A 22,446-nucleotide genomic window follows, 5' to 3' on the forward strand; every position below is an offset into this window, starting at 1 on the left:
TATTTACTACGAACATAACCCTGCGCACTCCTCAGATGATGTGACGGCAGACTACGAGAGCACGCAGCGATCGTCTCTCGTCCACTTCCTCATCGTATCGTCATTGCGAGTGGACGCCTGCAATCGGATTCCTCAATCAATGGCAGAATTTCACATTGGCGATCCTGCCAGGTCATTATAAACAGTTGCGTCCGAACAAAATGTGAAATTTGGCTTGTGGAACGCCACAAGGTGTGTCTGGACGACCACCGGAGCATTGAGTATTCTGGCATAAAACAATGTGCAGATTGTTTTGGTTTGTGGTTCGAAAACGCCACAAGGTGTGTCTGGAAGACCACCGGAGCTTTGATTGGAAACCTCGTGTATTTGGCATAAAGCATTGTGCATTTTGTGTGTGGCTAGGAATGCTGCAAGGTGTGTCTAGAAGGCCACCGGAGCTTTTAATTGAAAGCATTTCATATTAATTGTTCAAATTTCTGGCTTATGGTTGGGAACGATGCATGCAGCGTCTCGAAGACCACCGGAGAATTGATCTAAACCGTTTCGTAGACTGGCATAACACATTGTTTGTCCGGAAGACCACTAAAGCATGTGCAGTATATGCAGTTTGACTTAAAGATGGATGTGTCTCGAAATCCATCGGAAATCGACATGCAATGGCGTGTCTAGAAGACCGCCAAAATATTGGTGTCAGTGGTTTGTGACCTGTTAAGGTGCGTCTAGTAGACTCCGGAATGTTAATGATTTGTGATTTACAATAATCCAAGGTGTGTCTGGAAGACCATCAGCATGTTTTTCATAAATTGTTTGCGACAATTGCTAGTCAAAGGTGAGTCTGAAAGACCACCGAAACAATGATCGAATATGAATTATGTTGCGTCTTAAGGACCACCGGAGTATTGATCGAAAGTAATTAATACTGCGTCTGGAAAACTACCGGAATAATGATGGAAAGTGAATTATGTTATGGAAATTTGATCGAACGTGGTTAATGGTGCATTAGGAAGACCACCGGCGCGACGCATTAAAGGTTTTAAAATCAACATAGTTGTGAGATGGAGTACTCCGCAAACAAATAAGGCCACGAACACCTAAAAAAAAATGTTTTGACAGATGTTTTTTTTTTTTGTACACGCTTAAAACAGTAAACCCAACTATGAGCAATGTTTTAATATCGAACAAACCCAGAATATAGCTAAATTGCATTACCCAAAGCTGGATGAATCGTTGAACAGGAAGATGTATAATTTTAAGAAGCTTATTTACATAAAATTCAGTCAAATTCAGTGGCGAAAAAGTGACAAGGTGGGAAAGATTGAGCATTTAAAGAAAATTCAGAAGCAAATTGAAGATACGGGTTTAATGGACAAGGAGGTAAGGTGAAATGATTGTCGAACGCACCAGTGAAGGAAAACGATCATGGTCAGTCTCGCTCCCGATAATGTGGAACATCTTTCTTTGTCATCGTTGAATGGTCACCCGGGTAGCATCTTGAGCGGACCCTATATCTAGCAATGCTAGAACCTTAAGTAGAACCTTCCGCTTAAGGAGCTCTGCAAGATGGCTTGTTTGTTCATTTAACCGGTACATTTAAGCTACACAGATAATTTGAAGATGGTTGTATTTACTCCTACTAAGACACCCCAGTTGTGTATGTTTGATATTATTGGAAAGGATGAAGCAGGTTGTGAAGGGAAAGGAGAAACTGGTAGAGATTAAGAGATTCGAGCATGAGAAGAACAGTGTAGATCCAGGAACTCCAGCAACTGTAGGCCCAAGTTTTTGGCAATTATTCCCAAATAAGAACTTATCAGTGATTCCAGTTTTCTTTTCAAGGAAAATTTAGTAAATGTTACCCCTGGAAATTGATAAGAGAGCTAAGGCATTTTACTGGAGACACACACCACCTACTAATCTGACGAAAAACAGTTGCACATTGGTCAATGCAGTTGTGCGATGTACACAGAATTTGAGATAACATAATTTTGAGAAGTGTAATATTGTATCCACTTTTACCAGCTGCTGCAGATGTCCATCATCATCATGAATAATATTGATACATCTTACATTTGATTGCCTGTGAGTGAAGGTAACAAAAACGTGTTCCTTTCCTCCTCTTTCCGTGAAGTCATTCTTCTCAAGATTCTCAAGATACTACGATCGATGTTTTTTTTAATGGAGGAGGGAGATGTGCGGTATTGAATACCCCCCGCATAGAGATGCTAGCCGCTCACTATTTACTACGAACATAACCCTGCGCACTCCTCAGATGATGTGATGGCAGACTACGAGAGCACGCAGCGATCGTCTCTCGTCCACTTCCTCATCGTATCGTCATTGCGAGTGGACGCCTGCAATCGGATTCCTCAATCAATGGCAGAATTTCACACGATAATATTTCTGAAATGTGTATGTGTAATCAGTGATGTCAAAATATCAATATGAAATACAGTAGGATTTACATCTAATTTCCGTCGTACTATGCACAGTCCGCACTTTACGTCTCTTTTTTTAACGAGGGGGGCGACTCTATTTACGATGCAGGAAAGATTGTGTTTTACTGTGGATAGCTGCACTCATGCTAAGGCTCTAAACCATTTGGTGGATTATTTTAACTTTTGGTTAAAATTAGACAGATGGAAAGTTATAGATTAACCCTGCTATCCGAGCGTGGTTATTTCTGACCGACGAGAAGATAAATTTTGACAACCGTGGCTGAGTTCTGCTTGAAAACCGATCGATCGGTAACACAGGGATTTTCGAACATAAGAAATAACTTTCGCAATGTCACTTTTAACCACGAGTTAAATTTAACTCTTCAAATGGTTCACAGCCTAAGAAGATAGAAAGAAGATTCATGACTGTGCTGAAGATTTCCTGCAAATGTGCGATGCAAGTAGATGAGAGAAATGAAAGAAGATTTTTCGAAGATTGATTCGCTGAGACATTTTGAGCATCTAGAATTGAGCTTTAGATGTGTTGCGCCCTTGTTTTCAAACAAGTTTCTATCTTTAATGACTTCAAAATTTAATTACCTTTGCATTAGTACCGTTGGATATGATTGAGAGTCACACATTGTTGAACTATTGTGTATAAGCCACTGCTTGTTGATTCCAATTCCGTCAGACGAGTTTCTATTCCACCCAAACACATTGAAACGTCATTGGATTCACTTCGGCATACGAATGAAGGTAGGAAACATAGATTCTCTATTAGCGCTTCTTTTGTTTTTGGGAAGAATGGATGTAAATATACATATTATGCGACTTTGATTTGTAGCTTGCAATTTGTAATATAAAACACGGAGAACACGGGATTGTAAAGTTGACCCATTTTTATTTATAATTTTGGGCAGGATCGGCTATGTTCATACGAAATTTGAACTTAGCGTACTTTAGTTTTATGTTTAAAACTGTTTCTTGCAGTACTAGTGATGAGTAATTTTCCAAAAAAATCACAATTTTTGTTCTCGATTTGTTATTTCAAAATGGCGGAAAACGATTCAAATGCAAGAACAATTCAATATTTTTTTGAGGTCAGTTCAGATGTTATAATTTTTGAAAGCGATTAGTGGAGCGTAGAAATTTGGTAAGGTGCCCACTGGTAGCTCAAGACTGTCGTTGACAAAAGTATTGCAGGAAGGGAGGGAGGTGAGTGTTGTTGTACTGGGATATGAGGGGCGTCTATTCGTATGATTTGCATTCGCAATAAGCATGTTGCACAAATTCGTAGGCGCTACAAGTCCTAGACCATTGTATGAGAGTATTGCCACCTCCGTCCATTACCGTATTGATCGAGATTGTGGGATTTATCTCGGCCTCTTAGATGGAAGTAGCACTATCTGCAACAATCAAATATTCTCGCGTCACTTTTCAAATAGCCCAATCCATCGATTCTCTTCATTAACATTCTCTTTCGTTAATAACTTGATTCCAAAAACATGTTCAGCTGTTCTTATCATCAAATACGCTTAATAATATTTTCTTTTAACAAACTATGTAGAAAATTTAGCCCGAAATATGACTGCAGCCAAGTTATTAACAAAAGAGAGAATCGATGAAGAGTCCTAGCTACGTCGTTGTAACTAATGGGGATGGGAAATATTAGTATAAGTTGTAACACTTACTATTAGTATGAGTATTAGTATTAGTTAGACACTAACTTAAGAGAGATGCAGAGAACTCTACAACCTCTCTGAAGTGTCACAGAAGTTTGGAGGTTTGCTATGGTGCTATGGTGAACAGGAGGAACTCAGTCAATCAAGCCCAAAACTATATACCGGGAAACCTTGAATATTTCATCAACCAGCATTCAAGATTTCGAAAATGCTGATGTATGTTCAGAGAAGTAATATAGCTCATTGTACATTTTTGCAGGGAAAATAGAGGTGTAATACGAGGGTTTAACTAAAGGCGTTTCTTCATGAATTTTTCAACATAAATTCAAAGGTTTACCAATCAGGATTTCTGGATGAGATGCTAAGCTATCATTTGTGGAAATTTTTATGGAAATTGATCTAAGGAAAGCACGATAAAAATGCAGTTACCGCGTATTACACCTAGTTCCCTTACTGTATGTGGTTCCGGTACAGCAAATGCTTACAAAATCGATTCTGTTTGAATTCATTGTGGTTTATTTTTATTTATTAGCATAAAAACGAAGACATCAAATCAAGAAGACTGGCAACTCTGCCAGAATCCAAGCGACAGATACAGTAGCTCTGCGCTCAAGCGAAGGTGGAAGTACTGCATGGAAAAATGAGCAAATACACAAACCTTTCTTCTGATGTTGTACTCTTTGCTATCAAAATCGTTCTAAGCATTTACCTTTGCGCGGAAGATGATGCGATTGTGTTAGATCCATAGCGGTCGTATGAGAAAATGGAAGAGTTGCCAGTCTTTTTGATTTGTTGTCTTCGATAAAAAACTATATTGTCCACATAATAAGTGTTTTGATCAACAACCAAATAGAATCCTCTCGCGTTTTTTAAACTGAATCATGCGAAAATTCACGTATAGCACAGATTACAGCATTGAGTATGCAACATTTATGCAAACACAAAGCGTGTCTGCAATATCCATCCGCGCATAACGAATTTATATTTTTTTTTTCTTTCTCTCCGATTACCATCCATACAATTTATATATCATATGTCAATACTTGAACAAAACTATATCTTCTCTTAAAGCATATCGACGTCCTTCTCAGCATTCCCAGTATTTTTTCATTGGTTTTAGAATTTATCCGATTTCTAATTAGAAAAAATCCTAGGATATAAACGCTACACTTTCAACGTTGGTAATTTCTGTGTTTGAGAGCAAATTGAATTATTGTAATCTGTTATGTTTTTTTGTTTAGTAGCTTGCATATTATGTTTATTTTTTTTCCATAGAAACTTGAATCAACTCAATCAACTGTTGAATTGGGGCGATAAAGTAACACAACTCGCAGAAGTCTATCTATTCCATTTTGCTCTTACAATCACTAACTGAGTGGAAGAAGAATGGTTCTTCTGTCGAGTTAACTGCTTGTTGTCTTGTTTTTGTTCTAGGTTTATCTCAATTCATTTAGTTCCGGTTACGGGTTCCGAGCATTGTACTTTTCCTCGTTTTTTGTTTTGTTTTGTGTTTATCGTGCGTTGAATTATTCTCTCATAAGAGTATTTTCAGTTGTCTTACTATGCGATGTTTGATTCCGGTGTCATCTCAACAGTTTGAGTCATCAATTTAATCAAATTATAGGTCTGCTGCACTTATAACTGGTTGAGCTTGTTGCTGTACGGATTGATTATTGCTTATATAGTGATTTAGTAGTAGAACACTGCTGATTTTTTTTGTTTGTCTGTTCATATTTTCTCACATTAAACTTCAAATCTGAGGCTCAGATGCTCTATGGAACTTGGAACTTTAGACTTCACTGGGGTTTTTGTTTTATCAGTCAACTGATACTACAGTATTTGGGAACAAGAGCTAAATCGATTCGATTCATAACCAGATTTGTTTGTTTTGATTAGATTGGTCTATCGTTTAACATATTTACCTTCTTCGTCCTGTTGTTTCCATTTTTTGCATTCCTATTTTTGTTGTTGATGTTGTTGTTATTCTAGACTACGCCTGAATTACACTATATAAATGTCGTACTTAATAGTGTAACTTATCTAAAAATTCCATAAAATGTCTATTCAACAATGATGATAACCTCTAGGTTGTTTCCTCTTCGTGGTTGTGTGTAAATTTGAGATTTGTGTCATTATGCCATGCTTTGCACCGTTCATTATTTCAGCAGCTCAGTGGAACTGCATGGGCCGTCGTAGCCACCACACATACTATCACTAGCAGATCTCTGGCTTAGGTTAGGAGAAAACTGAAAATTGACAATTAGTGCGATTATTTGTTCACTAAATACATAGATCTAAATTGCTCACATACCTCCTGGGTTTCATCAACTGACGGGAGCAGGTCGTCTATCGAGTTCGGGGTCATCGGGCTGGGGGTGGTGAGGATGGGTTTGTTCATTGGGCAGGATATCACATCGCCTATGATGATGTTTGGTTTGATTTTCTGAAGCTGCTGCTGCTCCTGAAGCCGGACCAGGTGTTTCTTCATTTCTTGCCGCAGCTCTTTCTGTTGGATTTCCTGCTCAAATCGCCGCATGCTGTAACTCCGAACCGACGACGTTGTACTGTGAACTGAAGCTAAACTTGGTCTTCGAGAGTCTGTTTGGACGTCGTTTAAGTATGTAGCAATTGCCAGTCAACCGGAAGTGATAAAACGACGAAGAAAAAGAAACGGAAAAATAGACACACAAGAAGATAAAATGAGAAATGATTATCCAATGCTCAAACGGACTCTGAATCACTAACGGAAAGGAATAAATAGCATGTTTGAGAGAGTAACGGTACAAAGAAAACGAGGCATTATCTTAATGTACGGCTGTTGCGTAATGCATTAGGTAATTGGTTTAATTGCGTCTTAAGTTTACTTTCTAGCATTAGGGAAATCGGAGCAAGCTTCACTTATTTGATTGAGATGAGATGTGAATGTTTGTGAGGAAAGCAAGCAGGTGCACAAATAACATGTAACGAATGGGCAAATAATGATTGAATATTGAACGTAGGGTAGGTGTACCAGTTGTAAGTGCACCAGTTAGGGGCGTTTCAAATATAGCATGCACAAGTGTATCGATTTTTCACCCCCTCTCTGTATCACGCTTTTTCCATACCTATTACACTTACTGTCACTCAAATTCTAGAACCCCCTCCCCCCTTAGAAATGGACGTCATATCTGAATCACAACTATGCCATTATCCCATATACGCAATCAGTGTTGAAAAAATCTCAAAAAATCAAATCTCACCAATGCCCAAGATCACGCTTGATTTTCGTAGACAAAAATCAACAAGCAAACATTTGCGGTTTTGCAAGCTGTGATATCGCGGTTTTGCAAGCTATGATATCGCAGCTCGGAATATCAAGCTAACAAAACTCACCAACTGCAAATCTCACCAAACTGTGGTGAGATTGAGTTTAAAGATTTTCTTTACACCCGAATGAAACCGAAACTTCCATAATGGCTGGCAACAGTCCCTTCGTGTCTGCCATCGGTGAAGATTAAAAAGAGATAGCAAACTATACTTTCTCTTTCTAAGAAAACGATGTGGAACGGAATCATTTTTTGTGTGAGTCAGCTAGCAGCTTGATTTTTGCACGTTGTGAATAGTCTCGCAATATCAAAGGAGCTTGTAAAATAAATATCAAGCATGATATTTCGTTCCAGTATCACGCGTGATATTGAGAGCGCATGAGAGTGGAAAAATATTATTTGATTGATGATTTTGCCATCATTGTACGCAATGGTATCACTTCTCCATATAAACCCAAAGAACATAACAGGTTCAGTTTTTTAAGTTGTGTCATAACAGATACACCTACCCGATCTCTATAAGAATCAGCCCAGATATCTAGAAGTCGTATAACAATGTACATACAGTATCGTAAATTGCTACAGTTTAAGTCAACTCATCGCATAAGAATGACATATATCGCGTTAGTTTTTTTTTCTTTGATTTGTTTTCCGGGCTGAGCAACAATGCTACCAATGCCAGGGAGGCAGCACCTACACTTGGACCCTACCTATCGACCCATCAGCTCATGAACCGGGGACCAACGGCTTTACTTCCGTTCCGAAGGAAGGCGTGATCAGAGATGTTATGCCTCAGAACATCCCGGCGGTGTCGACTGGGATTGAACCCAGGCCTGCTGGGCACGCTTAACGCTACACCACCGGCGCCGCTGTACATCGCATTATGTTTAAGTTAAATCGTATAGAATGCAAATTTCCGACTTATGTATAAAGATTGTGCTCGAAAAAAAATGTAACACTTTCTTTTGTATGTAACTTTTTATTGCATGGGTAAAAATTGATGAAACTTTGAGTAAAATTAGTTTAGAGTGTAATGTTTACATGTGCAAAATCTCTTCACAATCTGTCAAGTGGCTATCGAGATGGCTTCCAAGCAAGAAGTGCTTCGACAAAAAATTAGGGAGCGGTCTTGGAAAATCCAGGCCAGTCCCACTGGTGGATCGCGAAACAGCTTGGAATCGACAATTTGACCGTGTCCCGTGTTGTAAAATTTATCAAGGAGACCCAGATGACTCAGCGACGAGCTGACAGTGGAAGAAAAACAAATTAGACCGACACCGTGAACACAAGGAACGTGAGGGATTACTTAAAGTGCAATCCGAACCTTTCGATTCGGGACGTGGCCAAGAAGGTCAATTCTTCCGTCTGGTTCGTCCAGCAGACAATGAAGCAGCATGTCTTCAAGGTAAGGAAGGCGCCCAACCGATCTGAATACGGTGGCCAAATCCCACGCTAGTAAGCTGTACCGCGAGTGGTTGGTGCAGCCGAAATGCATCGTAATGGACGACGAGACGTACATTAAAGTGGACGCCAAGCAGATCCCCGGCCTGGAGTTTTCCGTCGGTAAGTCCCGCCTAGATGTTCCGGAGAAGTTCCGGAAGAAGAAGGTTGACAAATTTGCCAAGAAGTTCATAGTGTGGCAGGCAATCTGTGGCTGCGGTAAATTCAAAAAGTCGTACATAATGACCGGCACCATCAACGGCCAAAACTTTTAAGAAGAATGCCTCCAGAAGCTCCTGCTGTCCTTCCTCCGGTCTCACGAAGGTGACACTCTGTTTTGGCCGGATCTGACATCGTGTCATTACGCAAAACCGGTGATGGAGTGGTACGAAGCCAACGATGTTGTTTTTGAGCCAAAGGAGGCAAATCCGCCAAACTCGCCAGAACTTCGCCCAATAGAAAAATTCTGGGCGATTATGAATATCTGGAAAACAGGGAAGGTCTTAAAAAACGAGGATTTGAAGAAAGAGTGGATGAAAGTGTGGAAGAAAGATGGTGCAAGTGTTGCACAGGATTTGACGGGTAGAGTTAAGTCCAAGGAGAGGAGGTTGAATAAACCAACTTTGCCAAACAATAGCTAATATGTGTTTATTTATTCCCTGAGAGTTTAAAAAATATCCGACTTAAAATGAATTATGGTGATTATTTTTAAGAGTTGCATTTTTTTTTTCGAGTAAAGTCTTTATACGATGATTAATTTTTCCATCATACTGTTTCACAAACTGAATCGTAAGCTTTTCTCATTGAATTTGTTATTGCAGATTAAATCGTAACTCGTTTAAGAAGAAATAACGACTATGCACGTATATGGCCTCCAATTTAGTACGTATAAGCCATTTTTTGCATTCTATACGATTTGTTTGTTTGTATATATGTTTGTATATCACAGAAACAACTTTGAATGTATGTGCATCAGTGCTGATAAAAATCATTCCTTCTACACTCAACATAGCTGAAAATGAAAACAACCTTAACAGATAGACCAACTATCGGCATGAATCTGAATTTTATAATTTTTATAATTTTCGTGGCTGGATGTTCATTATCGCCTCCGTTGTTGTCAATATTAATATTCGTCTTCATCTTGGTGGGGATGATTTTGAAGATCAAATGCAAAATGATTATTTTTCATTTTACTTAAATATAGCGCTGAAGGACGTGTCGTATTAGTTTTTACACACAAACCGTTGGAAAATTATTGCCTCAAGCTGAACTGATGATAAAATCCGGGTTTTAGGCTCTGGAGTCGTCGACAATATTCAAAATAATCATTTTGCCCAAAATGACTTTGATTATTTTGCTTTTGAGGATCATTTCTGGTTTTGACAATTTTGGGTTGGATAATCAAGCACTGGAGAATATCAACAAACGTGTACTCGTTGATGTATAATGAACTCATTTGTTCATTCCACTCGTACTTAGCAGCGAAGATTTTCAAAACAAACTAAATCTACACTGGGTTGAAGCGATACTCCTTGCATGTGATGGTAAATGATAAAAACAGACACTGATACGCATTCTGTCTGGGTGGAGCTTTTACCGTATAGAAAATCATAATATTGTCTTTCTCTTATACATAAACTTTAAGAAATTGTTCGGGACTTTGATTAAATAGCTCCAGAATAAAAAATTCGGTTTCAATACGAATTCCACTAGTTTTTGTTTTTACGTGATCTATTATTTTTAGATTTTGCCCTCATTTAGGATGAGTACAGAAATTCCAATTCCACCATATTTTTCTATGGTTTCTAAATGACTTTTTGAAACAAGTTGCACTAAATTCGATTGCAATTTGAGATAAAAAACAGAGAAAAAATAAAAAATAAATAAGAAACAGAAATATTTCTTAGATTTTATCTTCAATATTAAATATAATTTTTTTAAATACAGGTCGTGAAAAATGCAAACATTAGGAGTATTTAAAATTATGAACAATTGGAAATTGACAAAAATCGTGGAAATCAACTTTTGGTCAAATTTTTATTTTTCTCTACAACTTTGTCTCATCCATCTTGCGAACAGAAGTGACATTTTCGTGCTACAATGTATTTAAAAATAACAAAGACGCAATTTCGACCAAAAATACAAGATCCAAATTGGCCGAATTTTTGTAAAAAGTTAATTAATGGTCATAACACACAATTATGCAAAGTTTTATGCAAATTGAAGAATGTCGAGTTTGTCCGATTTGGCGATGAACTGCTCAAAACAGAAGTCGATTGAGCAGAATATCGTAGAACATTGGGCCATTGCTATTGATATCTTCATGTACACCAAGTGTCACAATCGAATTAATAGTGTGATAGGAATGATCATAAGAGTTACCCATGACATGTAACTGTTTCGCAATTTAAGGCACGTGCAAGGTTACGCGCATAATTTTTCATTTATTGAAAATTATATTTTTGTTTTCATTAAAAGTCAAATGTATAGCTTTAGCATCCACAAAAAGGGAAAGAAACACTAATTTGGCATGAATTCTGTACGTCATTCTTGCTGTAAAATGAACAAAATTTAAATTTAGATTTTCGCCGTGAGCGACCCAATTCAACTTTTTCGCAGCTACAACCTATTGGATGCCGATTGCTGATGCTGAATGGCAATGTGCAATGAGTATATTTAAAAGAATATTAAGAGTTTTAAAATCTTGAAATAGTAAAAAATATACTGCAACGATGCGTTTAAAAATGCACTGTCCGAAACCTTATAAGACGAACTACTAGGAGGGGTGAACAGTAAATTCCTTGTGAATGGAATATTTTTCTTAATTTTTATTTTATTTTATTCAATATAGTCCTGTTTGGATACCAAACCAAAATTTCTGTAGCAGCCTCTTTTTTGTGGCAGCTCAAAGAGAAGTGGTCTAATTCTGCTCTTGTGCACTACACAACCGTTTCCTCGTTCTATCTCTTCCTTCTAGTTACCACGAATTCTCCCGTTCAAATCGTCGTAGACACTGAGACATATACACATAATTATAGTACGGTCGACTTGTTTCGCGCTCCGTTGTTTTGGAAGTTTTCTCGGTATTCGCTTGATATAAATTATCAGTTTTTTTCTCACTAAGTGACTCCTGGCATAGTTCATCCCGGTAAATTGATCGAAAAGTGAGTTTTTTTTTAGTAGAAAGTGTCATTTTCGGAAAGAGTAATCCGTGCTATTGGAAATTCGCGAACCAATTTGGGCATCATCGTTGCGTGGTCACGCATACGCGCTTACGCATACCCGCGCACGTATCATCATCATCGAGTGTGAGCACCCGTTTCTACATCTACATCGTTCATCAATCATCGTGCGCCTGTGTGCGCTGAGTACCGAGCCTCGATCAAGTGCACCACAACGAAGGTCATCCACGCAGCGCGTCTCTTCCAGCCATCTGCGTAAACGCCTACACATATAACGCTCGGTGGTAGTAGTATAGAATTATCAGATAAGTTTTTGTTTTTATTGTTTCATTTACTCCCCCATTAGTTAAATTTTCATTTTGTATTTCTGTGTTTGTAGTGTTTTCTGTGTATTGTGTCTGTGCGTTCAGTGGGAGAGCGTTTTGCGCTCCCACTAGTTGAACAAAATGGATGTTTTGTCAGAAGACGACATGGATGACCATTCATCTAAGAAAAATGATGATGTCATCCATGGTTCGTCGTCTCAGTCTGACAATGGGCAGGCTGAGAAAAGCTCCAGATTGCGGGCCTACCCGAATGACTCGACTGGCCCATGGGTTGTCTATTTTCAGCCCAAAAACAAACCCTTGAATGTTGTTCAGATATCTGATGATCTGACAAAGCGATTCTCTGCCGTGACCGAAATAACGAAGGTTAGGCACAACAAACTTCGTGTGACCGTCGCTAACCTGAAACAGGCCAATGAAATTGCTGTTTCCCAGTTTTTCACACTGGAATATAGGGTGTACATTCCAGCCTCTGATGTGGAGATCGAAGGCGTGGTCACTGAGGCGAGCCTGAACCCCGAGATACTGGAGAAGCAAGCGGTTGGCCGATTCAAGAACCCCTTGCTTCCTCCGGTAAAGATACTGGCCATTCATAGAATGAAGTCAGTATCGCTCAGCGAGGGTAAAAAGAGTTTTACCCCCACAGACTCGTTTCGGGTGACCTTTTCTGGATCTGCCCTTCCTCAATACATCGAGCTGGGAAAACTTCGTCTTCCTGTGCGGTTGTTTGTACCTCGGGTCATGAACTGCCAGAATTGTAAGCGGTTGGGACATACGGCCTCCCACTGCGGCAACAAGGCACGCTTCTCCACATGCGGGGAGAAGCATGAGGATGGCGCCTGCGCAGCTACTGCACCAAAATGCGTGTACTGCAATGGAACTCCTCCTCATGCTCTCTCGTCGTGCCCGGCGTACAAACAGCTCGGGGACAAAATGAAACGCTCCCTTAAGGAACGTTCCAGGCGGTCTTTTGCAGAAATGCTTAAGACAGCCAAGCCATCGACCAACGAAACAAATCCCTTCGCTCTTTTGTCAGATGACGAGTCTGGCTCTGACTTGGCTGAGGAGGGAGTTTCTTTCAGTTTTCCGGAAGGTTCTGCCCGGAAACGAAAACGCATCCGTTCGCGGAAAGTTGCAGATCAAGAACCCCAAATCAGCTTGCCCAAATCAAGGAGTGGTGGAAAAAAGGAGACTTCTACTCCTCCTGGATTCCGCAGAACTGATTATACCCAGGATTTTTCACCTCTTCCGGGGACATCCAAAACCCCTGATGCCCCAATTTTAAGAACAGAAACCCCTTCTTCATCTGGGCTGTTCTCATTTGATGACATTGTGGACGGTATTCTCAAATACCTCAACATTTCTGATCCTCTGAAAAGCATTGTTCTCACATTGCTTCCGACTGTGAAATCCTTCTTGAAGCAATTGACTTCAAAATGGCCCCTTCTTGCAGCTATCATCTCCTTCGATGGATAATTTTCCAAACGAGGTCGGGGATTTGATCACTGTTCTACAGTGGAATTGTCGAAGTCTTATTCCGAAATTAGATTCGTTCAAGTATTTAGTCCATAACAATAATTGCGATGCATTTGCCCTCTGTGAAACATGGCTCTCTTCAGAAATTGATCTCCCTTTTTACGATTTTAACATTATTCGATTGGATCGTGAGGATTCACGTGGAGGAGGGGTACTTTTGGGGATCAAAAAGTGCCATTCCTTCTATAGAGTGCATCTTCCCGAATTCCCCGGTATTGAAGTTGTCGCATGTCAGGCTACCATTAAAGGTAAGAGCCTTTGTATTGCTTCTGTATATATTGCTCCTAGAGTCTCTGTTAATCGCAAACAACTTTTCGACATATGTGCGGTACTTCCCGCTCCATGGTTGATCATGGGAGATTTTAACTCCCACGGTACAGGCTGGGGGGAGCTGTACGATGATAACCGTTCTACTTTGATTTATGATCTCTGCGACAACTTCAACATGACAATCCTTAACAATGGAGAAGTAACACGTTTGGCTGGCCCATCCTCGAATGGTAGCAGATTAGACCTCACCTTTTGCTCCAATTCACTATCGTTGGATTGCACTTGGCATGTAATCCAGGATCCACACGGTAGTGATCATCTGCCGATCAAAATTTCGATTGCCAGTGGGTTCAACTCGTCAGAATCCGTTAACGTCGCGTATGATCTAACCCGTAACATCGATTGGACTAAGTTCCAATCCGCGATAGACGATACAGCATCGTCAGTGGAAGAGCTTCCGCCGTTGGAGGAATATAATTTCCTCTCTAATCTCATCGTCGACAGCGCACTTCAAGCTCAAACACGACCGGTGCCGCGATCGTCTATTCGTAAGAAAACACCATCGCTCTGGTGGGATCAACAATGCACGGAGGTTTACCGTAAAAAGTCCGACGCGTTTAAACTTTTTCGGAAACGCGGAACACGCGAGCATTTCGACGCATACACATCTCTTGAACGCGAACTCAAGAGCCTCATCAAGGCCAAAAAACGGGGTTACTGGCGGCAGTTTGTAGACGGATTGTCGCGCGAAACGTCTATGAATACGCTTTGGAGTACGGCGCGAAGAATGCGTAACCGATCTACTAACAACGAAAGCGAGGAATGCTCGGATCAATGGATTCTTAAATTCGCGCGAAAAGTGTGTCCGGATTCCGTGCCGTCGAAGTTGATTCCTCGCGAAACCGCGAATTCGGTAGACGAAATCAGTCAGCCTTTTTCAATGGTGGAACTTTCACTCGCTCTCCTTTCGTGTGGCAATTCTGCCCCGGGATCTGATAGAATCAAGTTCAACTTGCTGAAAAACCTCCCAGACGTCGCTAAGAGGCGCATATTGAGCTTGTACAATCAGTTCTTGGAGCTTAATATTGTTCCCGACGATTGGAGACAAGTGAGGGTGATAGCCATTAAAAAGCCTGATAAACCCGCGTCGGATCACAATTCGTATCGGCCCATCGCGATGCTGTCGTGTATTCGGAAATTGATGGAGAAAATGATCCTTTTTCGCCTCGACAAATGGGTTGAGACGAACCACCTTCTTTCAGATACTCAATTTGGTTTCCGTAGGGGTAAGGGAACGAACGACTGTCTCGCGTTGCTTTCCTCGGAAATTCAGTTAGCTTTTGCTAAGAAAGAGCAAATGGCTTCTGTGTTCTTGGATATCAAGGGGGCTTTTGATTCAGTATCCGTTGAAGTTCTTTCAGAGAAACTCCACGCTTGTGGATTGTCTCCATTAATGAATAATTTTTTGTACAATTTGCTGTCAGAAAAACATATGAGCTTTTCTCATGGAAACTCTACAGCTTTTCGATTTAGCTACATGGGTCTCCCCCAAGGCTCATGTTTAAGCCCCCTTTTGTACAATTTCTACGTTAGAGAAATTGATGTCTGTCTTAGTGACAATTGCACGTTGAGACAACTTGCAGATGACGGCGTAGTGTCTATCACAGGGCCAAAAGAGGTTGACCTGCAAGGACCCTTACAGGATACCTTGGACAATTTGTCTACTTGGGCTATTCAGCTAGGTATCGAATTCTCCACGGAGAAAACTGAGTTGGTCGTTTTTTCTAGGAAGCATAGCCCAGCACAACCGAAGCTTCAACTTTTGGGTAAACCGATCACTCATTCCATGTCTTTTAAATATCTCGGAGTCTGGTTCGATTCCAAATGCACCTGGAGATCCCACATTGAGTATCTGAGACGAAAATGCCAACTAAGGATCAATTTCCTTCGATCAATTACCGGAACGTGGTGGGGAGCCCATCCACAAGATCTTCTGACATTGTACCGGACAACGATTTTATCGGTTTTAGAGTACGGTAGTTTTTGCTTCCAGTCGGCAGCTAAAACGCACATCATCAAGCTGGAACGGATCCAGTATCGTTGTCTTCGTATCGCGTTAGGATGCATGCACTCGACTCATACTATGAGTCTCGAAGTGCTGGCGGGCATGTTGCCACTATCCGTCCGTTTTTCAGAGTTATCTTTGAGGCTCCTCACCCGTTGCGAAGTAATGAACCCACTGGTGATCGAAAATTTTGAGAAGCTTCTGGAGCTAAATCCTCAAACATGTTTTATGACTTTGTACTACCTATATTTAACACAGGATGTCAGCCCTTCAAGAAATATTCCCAATCGTGTAGTCTTCTCCGATTTCGGCAATTCAGTGAATTTTGATTTATCAATGACGCAGGAAATCCGCGGAATTCCAGAGCATCATCGTCCTATGATTGCTCCGTCATTATACGCTGCAAAGTTTGGCCATGTTGATTCTGCAAGAACGTTTTTCACAGATGGATCTCTAATAGAGAAGTCCGCTGGTTTTGGTGTATTTAATGAATTTCAAAGCGCCTCTCGAAAACTTGAAGCTCCTTGTTCTGTGTATGTGGCTGAACTGGTAGCAATTCACTACACTTTGGAAACTATTGCTTCACTTCTTCCAGACCACTACTTTATTTTTACGGATAGTCTCAGTTCTGTCGAGGCTATCCGTTCCATTAGGCCGGTAAAGCACTTCTCGTATTTTCTCTTGAAAATACGAGAACTGCTTAGTACTTTATCCGTGCGCTCTTTCATCATCACCTTCGCGTGGGTCCCTTCGCATTGCTCAATTTTGGGCAATGAGAAGGCGGATTCACTTGCGAAGGTGGGCGCTATGGAAGGCGACATTTATGATCGACAGATCGCCTATAGTGAATTTTTCTCTATTTATCGTCAGCAGTCGCTCGTTAGCTGGCAACATCAATGGAGTGAAGGGAGCTTGGGACGATGGCTACATTCAATTATCCCTAAGGTGTCGAAGTTTGCATGGTTCAAAGGGTTGGACTTGAGTCGAGACTTCATACGCGTGTTGTCTCGTCTCATGTCCAATCACTATTGTCTAAACGCTCACTTGTTCCGTGTGGGGTTGGGAGACAGCAATCTCTGTGAATGTGGACAAGGTTACCAGGACGCTGATCACATCCTTTGGTCTTGTGCGGAGTATCGTGGAGTCAGATCACATTTTTATGATTCCCTTCGGGCTCGAGGTAGACAACCTAATGTTCCAGTTCGGGATATTTTGGCTAGACGCGATCTGGAGTTTATGAAACTCATATATGTTTACTTTAAGGATATTAACCTTAGATTGTAAGTTTGATTAACCTTGTGCTTAGTTTGTATTTTGTACGTGTGGGTTTTTTTTCAATGTTTGTTTTCAAGATGAATAGAAATAATTTCATGCTTTAGGATTAATTAAATAGTTGTATCGTAAACCACATTTCAAACCTCCTTCTTCCCTTTTCCCATCCAAAAAATTGTAAATCTCCATTAACCTCGAGACAACCGCGAGTACTCGGTCCAGTTCCTTCAACTTTAAATTTAAGACAGTAATAATGTATAACGCAAAGGATAACTCGGCTCTGTAAAGTTTATTCGATTGAGCCTGTACAAATAAAGTAATTATAAAAAAAAAAAAAAAAATCGTCGTTAGCTTTCCACCTTTCCACACCTGTTCCAAATTTAATCAGCTTCAACAAAAGAAACAATTATCATTCCTTTTTTTTTTTATATCTTTATTAAGGAGACTTTCAGCCGTTGGCTGGCTCGTCTCCGAATTATCATTCCTTATATTTTCAGGTCACCGACGGGAAGGTTCGTGGTACTGTACCGAAGAACCATGTCAACGTATCAAGAAGAAGAAGAAGAAGAGTCGTCAAATCCGACCGTGCGATGGAGCAAGAGCTGGAAATGGAGATGAAGATTAAAAAGAAAGAGATGGAGTTCAAGCGATCCATTGAGATGAAGCGGATGCTGTTGGAGAAGCTGTTACACGAAGAGGAAGAAGAAGAAAAAAAGCTGTCCAGGAGGAGATATTGAAGCAGCGAAAAGAGCAGTTGAACCGGATGAAAGCTAGGCAGCAGTCGTTCGCGGACGAGATAAAGGACCTGGATGAAGCTATGTCGGAGACGAAGAACACCGAAAAGAAGAGAACAACAATGGACGTCGATGTCGGTAAAGCCAAATCCGCGCCATTCGAAGATCGGAAAATTGATGGCTCAACATTTGAAGAAGTTAAGAGCTGCTCAATACGAAAATTCGGATGAAGACGATGACGATGAGACAGCTGATGAAACGAAGGAATGATAATTATTTCTTTTGTTGAAGCTGACTTAATTTGGAACAGGTGTATAGGAAAGCTAGCGACGAGTTGAATTGGAGAATTCGTGGTAACTAGAAGGAAGAGATACAACGAAGAAACGGTTGTGTAGCGCACAAGAGCAGAATTAGACCACTCTCCAGTTCAAATCGTCGCTAGATTTCCTATAAGTCCCCTTTTAGCTCGATATACTTATTTCAGCGATTTTCCATTTTCCGGAAGGTCTGCAAAATACTCCTCCGCGGCGTCGATGATTTCCTCACGTGAGCTGAATTTTTTTTTATTGATGAGCCATCTTTTGACGTATGGGAAGAGATAATAGTCTGAAGGAGCCAAATTGGGCGAATACGGTGGATGCGGAAGCAATTGAAGCCATAAGTCATTGATTTTAGCCGTGGCTGCGATGCTCTTGTGCGCCGGTGAATTGTCTTGCAAAAACAATTTTTTTTCGCTTCATGTGAGGTCGATTTGCAGCGATTTTGGCCTGCATTCGCTCCAATAATACTCGCTGTTGGTGGTTTTTCCTTTTTCGAGGTAGTCCACGAAGAGTATGCCATGACAATCCCAGAAAACCGACGCCATAACCTCGAGCCTCCCTCGGCCGCTTTGGAGCACTCGTGCCGGCTTCAGTCCATTGCCGGGCACTCATTCTGTTCTCTGGTGTGTAATAGTAGATCCAGGTTTCATCAACAGCTACCAATCGACGCCAAAAGTCCGCCCGATTCCGCATCAGCAAGTCCAAACACTCTTTCGAAGTGCTCTCGCATTCGTGTTTTTTGGTCAGGAGTGAGCTTGCGCGGCTCCCAGCGGCAGGATAACTTTTTCCCAAAATATGGCGTGTGCGCTCAGTACTAATATTGGCGGCATCTGCTAGCTCGCGCACCTTCACATTCCGGTCAGCCAACACCATTTCATGTATTTTTTACATTGTCCTCTGTAACCGTATCGGAGGGCCTGCCGCTGCGGATCGATAGTGGAGTGGAGGCCACCACGAAACTCTCGAAACCAACATTTGACGGAGCATTAGCCCCATAATATTTATCGAACTTTTCTTCTGTTTCCTTCGCCGTTTTGCCTCTCAAAAAATAATGTTTTATAAGAGCACGAAAATCGTTTTTATCCATACTCAACATGATCCCAAACACGTCAACAACAATCAGCTGTCAAAACAAAACTAAGACAGTATCGCACTGAAATTTGGCATGCCTGCCTAAATATAAACGGACTACAAGGCACCATAACCTTTTTTGCAGTAGCAGCGCAAGGCGGCGGTCAAGGATGTTACTTTTCACCCCACCTAGTAATTCTAACATGATACCTGTCCATTAAATAATATTTATTGGCTGGTTTTCCTTTGTTAAGTTTTAAAGAAGGACATGACACACATAATCGAAGAACTTTTCTTTTATTAACGGATTCGGAAGGAATTTTTTTTGTTTCAAAACTTATTTTTGATACAGTCCTTATTCCACAAATGGTATGGATGATACCTGGAACACGTCGTTAAGCAAAATAACCATAGCCATTTTATTAGGGAAGTCTGATCGATTCGACCATTTGGCGTGGAGCTACTATACAGTGACGTACAGGAATCTCCCCACCGTCCGTCCACCCACTGCAATTTCTCAGCTGTCCTCCATCCAATTGAGCTGATGTTTTGTATGTGATTAAGGTAAACCATAAACTTGCCACATACAGAAAAACAGCTCAACTGGTTGAAAGACAGCCGAGAAACTGCGGCGGGTAGACTGCACCACCCACCGCGCTATTCAATATCCCTTGAATGATCCTGTATGTATTTCTATGAAAGTGTAAGAAGTAAGCTTTTTAAGACCGGTGCACAAAGTATCCAGATATGATACATTGCCGAAATTCTGACAGTTAAACAATAAATTCAGTTCATATCAAACCCAAATGCATTGTGCGTGGGCCTCTATTTGAATTTTACACATTCACCTACAATCAACAGTTCTTGCCGTTTCACATTTCACTTGATTTTTTTGCAACCTAGTTTTTACACCGTTCTGTGGATGTGTTCAAACGGTAGACTTGTAGCTCTAGACCGGGTGGTGGTTGCATTATTCTCATTTAGTTGTGTACTCGGATCCAGTTGTTTTCGCTTTTACTATTTTCGAGTAGTGGTGCACAGCAGAAGCGGTTAGGTTTGGCGTTAAAGATTTTAGCAAAACATTTTTTTTGTGCAGAATACGGAACAATTGCATTCCCGTATGTGTGGCCAAGCTAGAGTGATTTAACACCGAGAGACGGAACAATTAATAGTGGTGGGAGTGGGATGATGAGCGAGACGTATGTCGTTTGGATTAGTTGTGTTAGCAGTTGGGTAAATGAGACAGAAAATATGCATATGAAAGCATCAAAAGCATGCATGCTGATTTTTTTTGGGGCTGGGCACGATTTGTGAATTTGAATTTAGTGTAGAGGGAGGATGGGAACGCAATGGAGGGAATCGAGGAAGGACGAGAAAAGGCAGAATAAAAATCTTGAATCATAAAATATAATGTCCACGTGAACAAGGGGCTAAAGGCATAAAAACAACCCAAAAGAATGTAGGTATGCAAAAAAAAATCGGGTACGGTGTTTGCATGTACGTGTTTGTTGAAAAGGGGTTTTTTGTGCTTGTCATATTTTTCAAGTTCTTTGCGCTCAAGCTCAAGGGAAAATCGTTTTCAGATTGTGAGCTTCAGCACTGGGGAAACGCTACGGCAGATGTTTTATTTCTATTGTTTTTGCTTGCAATTTTCCTATTGTCTAGGATATTCCATGTGATTCGGAATAAGCTGTTAAACTGGTCAAGACAAAATTGGCATGTAGGAAAGTAGAGGGTGCTTATCCTAGTATTTTTTTTGTGAATTTGATGATGAATTGAAACAATGAAACTGTTGTTCTGATGGTGACGATAAAGCTAGCGACAGCGCAATGCGATAAAGGTGTCAATAGTTTCATTGTTTAAAGTTCATGCTGGAAGAAAGGAGCTAAATATAGGCATCGAATACGGAAACTGAAAGGAAAGGAATGATTACTGGAAGCAAGAAAACACAAGACGTAGAGTGTTAAATAAGCTAAAATCAAACAAACTAATTTAGAAGGTATTACCAAATTGGATGTATTTGTAATTTACTTCTCTTTATAATCGCCATATTGCTTATATGCATGAAACATCTCTGGGAAAAAAACAAATAATTTACCTCACCTATCAGTTTGCTAGAACTAGAACGTTGAGTTTGGTCGACAATGATGACAATGAATTTAGTTTAATCACACAGCAAAAGAGAACGACTTATAAAAAAGGCGTAAATAATCAACACATATGAATACGACACAGAAGCTACGTAATTACGTTTCACCAGTGGGTGTATGGATGTTCCTTTGGGGTTATGGTGCGTTTGATGATAATTACATGTATTTCCCTGTTTGATTCTTAGTGCACGCTGATAAACATATTCCATCAATATCACATATTACAGAACGTTTTGCTGGAGTTTTTTTATGTTTAAGAAATAAGACTGGGTTGGGACCCTGTTTGCTATGTACCAAATGAACTATTTGGTCGTCGTACGGTCATGTGTAAAAGTTACAAGGTGATTTATTTAAGCAGATTGTCATACGACAAGCCAAATTTATGTAAACAAGTTATGAATGAAGAAAAGTCATTTAAAGTGATCATTGATGCAACTCGATTCTATATGAGATTATAATATTATAAATTTGCTCATATTATTATGTTAAGGATCAAAAATTAAGTGATTTAAAATGCATAGAATAAAAATGCCATAAAAATCAACATCGTTGAGCTGAATCGAGTTTTTCGAATACAATTTGATAATTGTATTTATTGTTGTCGATTTGATTTTAACGGTTATAGATCAGTGTTTCTCAATTTTTGGGTAGCAAC

The 22,446-nt window shown here is 40.3% G+C and overlaps 1 protein-coding gene across 3 annotated transcripts in view; it reads right to left on the minus strand.

Annotated features, from left to right (window-relative positions):
- Positions 1-2,402: 2,402 nt before the first annotated feature.
- Positions 2,403-22,446, minus strand: part of LOC135698860 (uncharacterized) — a 93,659-nt gene continuing 73,615 nt past the window's right edge. For 2 of the 3 annotated variants that reach the window (XM_065219020.1, XM_065219015.1), the window contains 2 exons: positions 6,429-6,715; positions 2,403-6,363 (listed from right to left, as the gene is read on the minus strand). In XM_065219020.1, the coding sequence (XP_065075092.1) occupies positions 6,274-6,363; positions 6,429-6,715 (377 nt within the window). In that variant the 3' untranslated portion in view covers positions 2,403-6,273. Of the gene's footprint in view, positions 6,364-6,428; positions 6,716-22,446 lie in introns of those variants that run through there. The other variant, XM_065219008.1, reaches the window with a different exon arrangement.

This window comes from Ochlerotatus camptorhynchus, unplaced genomic scaffold (genome assembly GCF_037179485.1).
Source record: "Ochlerotatus camptorhynchus isolate MF236.1 unplaced genomic scaffold, CSIRO-AGI_Acam_v1.1 ptg000008l, whole genome shotgun sequence".
NCBI lineage: Eukaryota > Metazoa > Arthropoda > Insecta > Diptera > Culicidae > Ochlerotatus > Ochlerotatus camptorhynchus.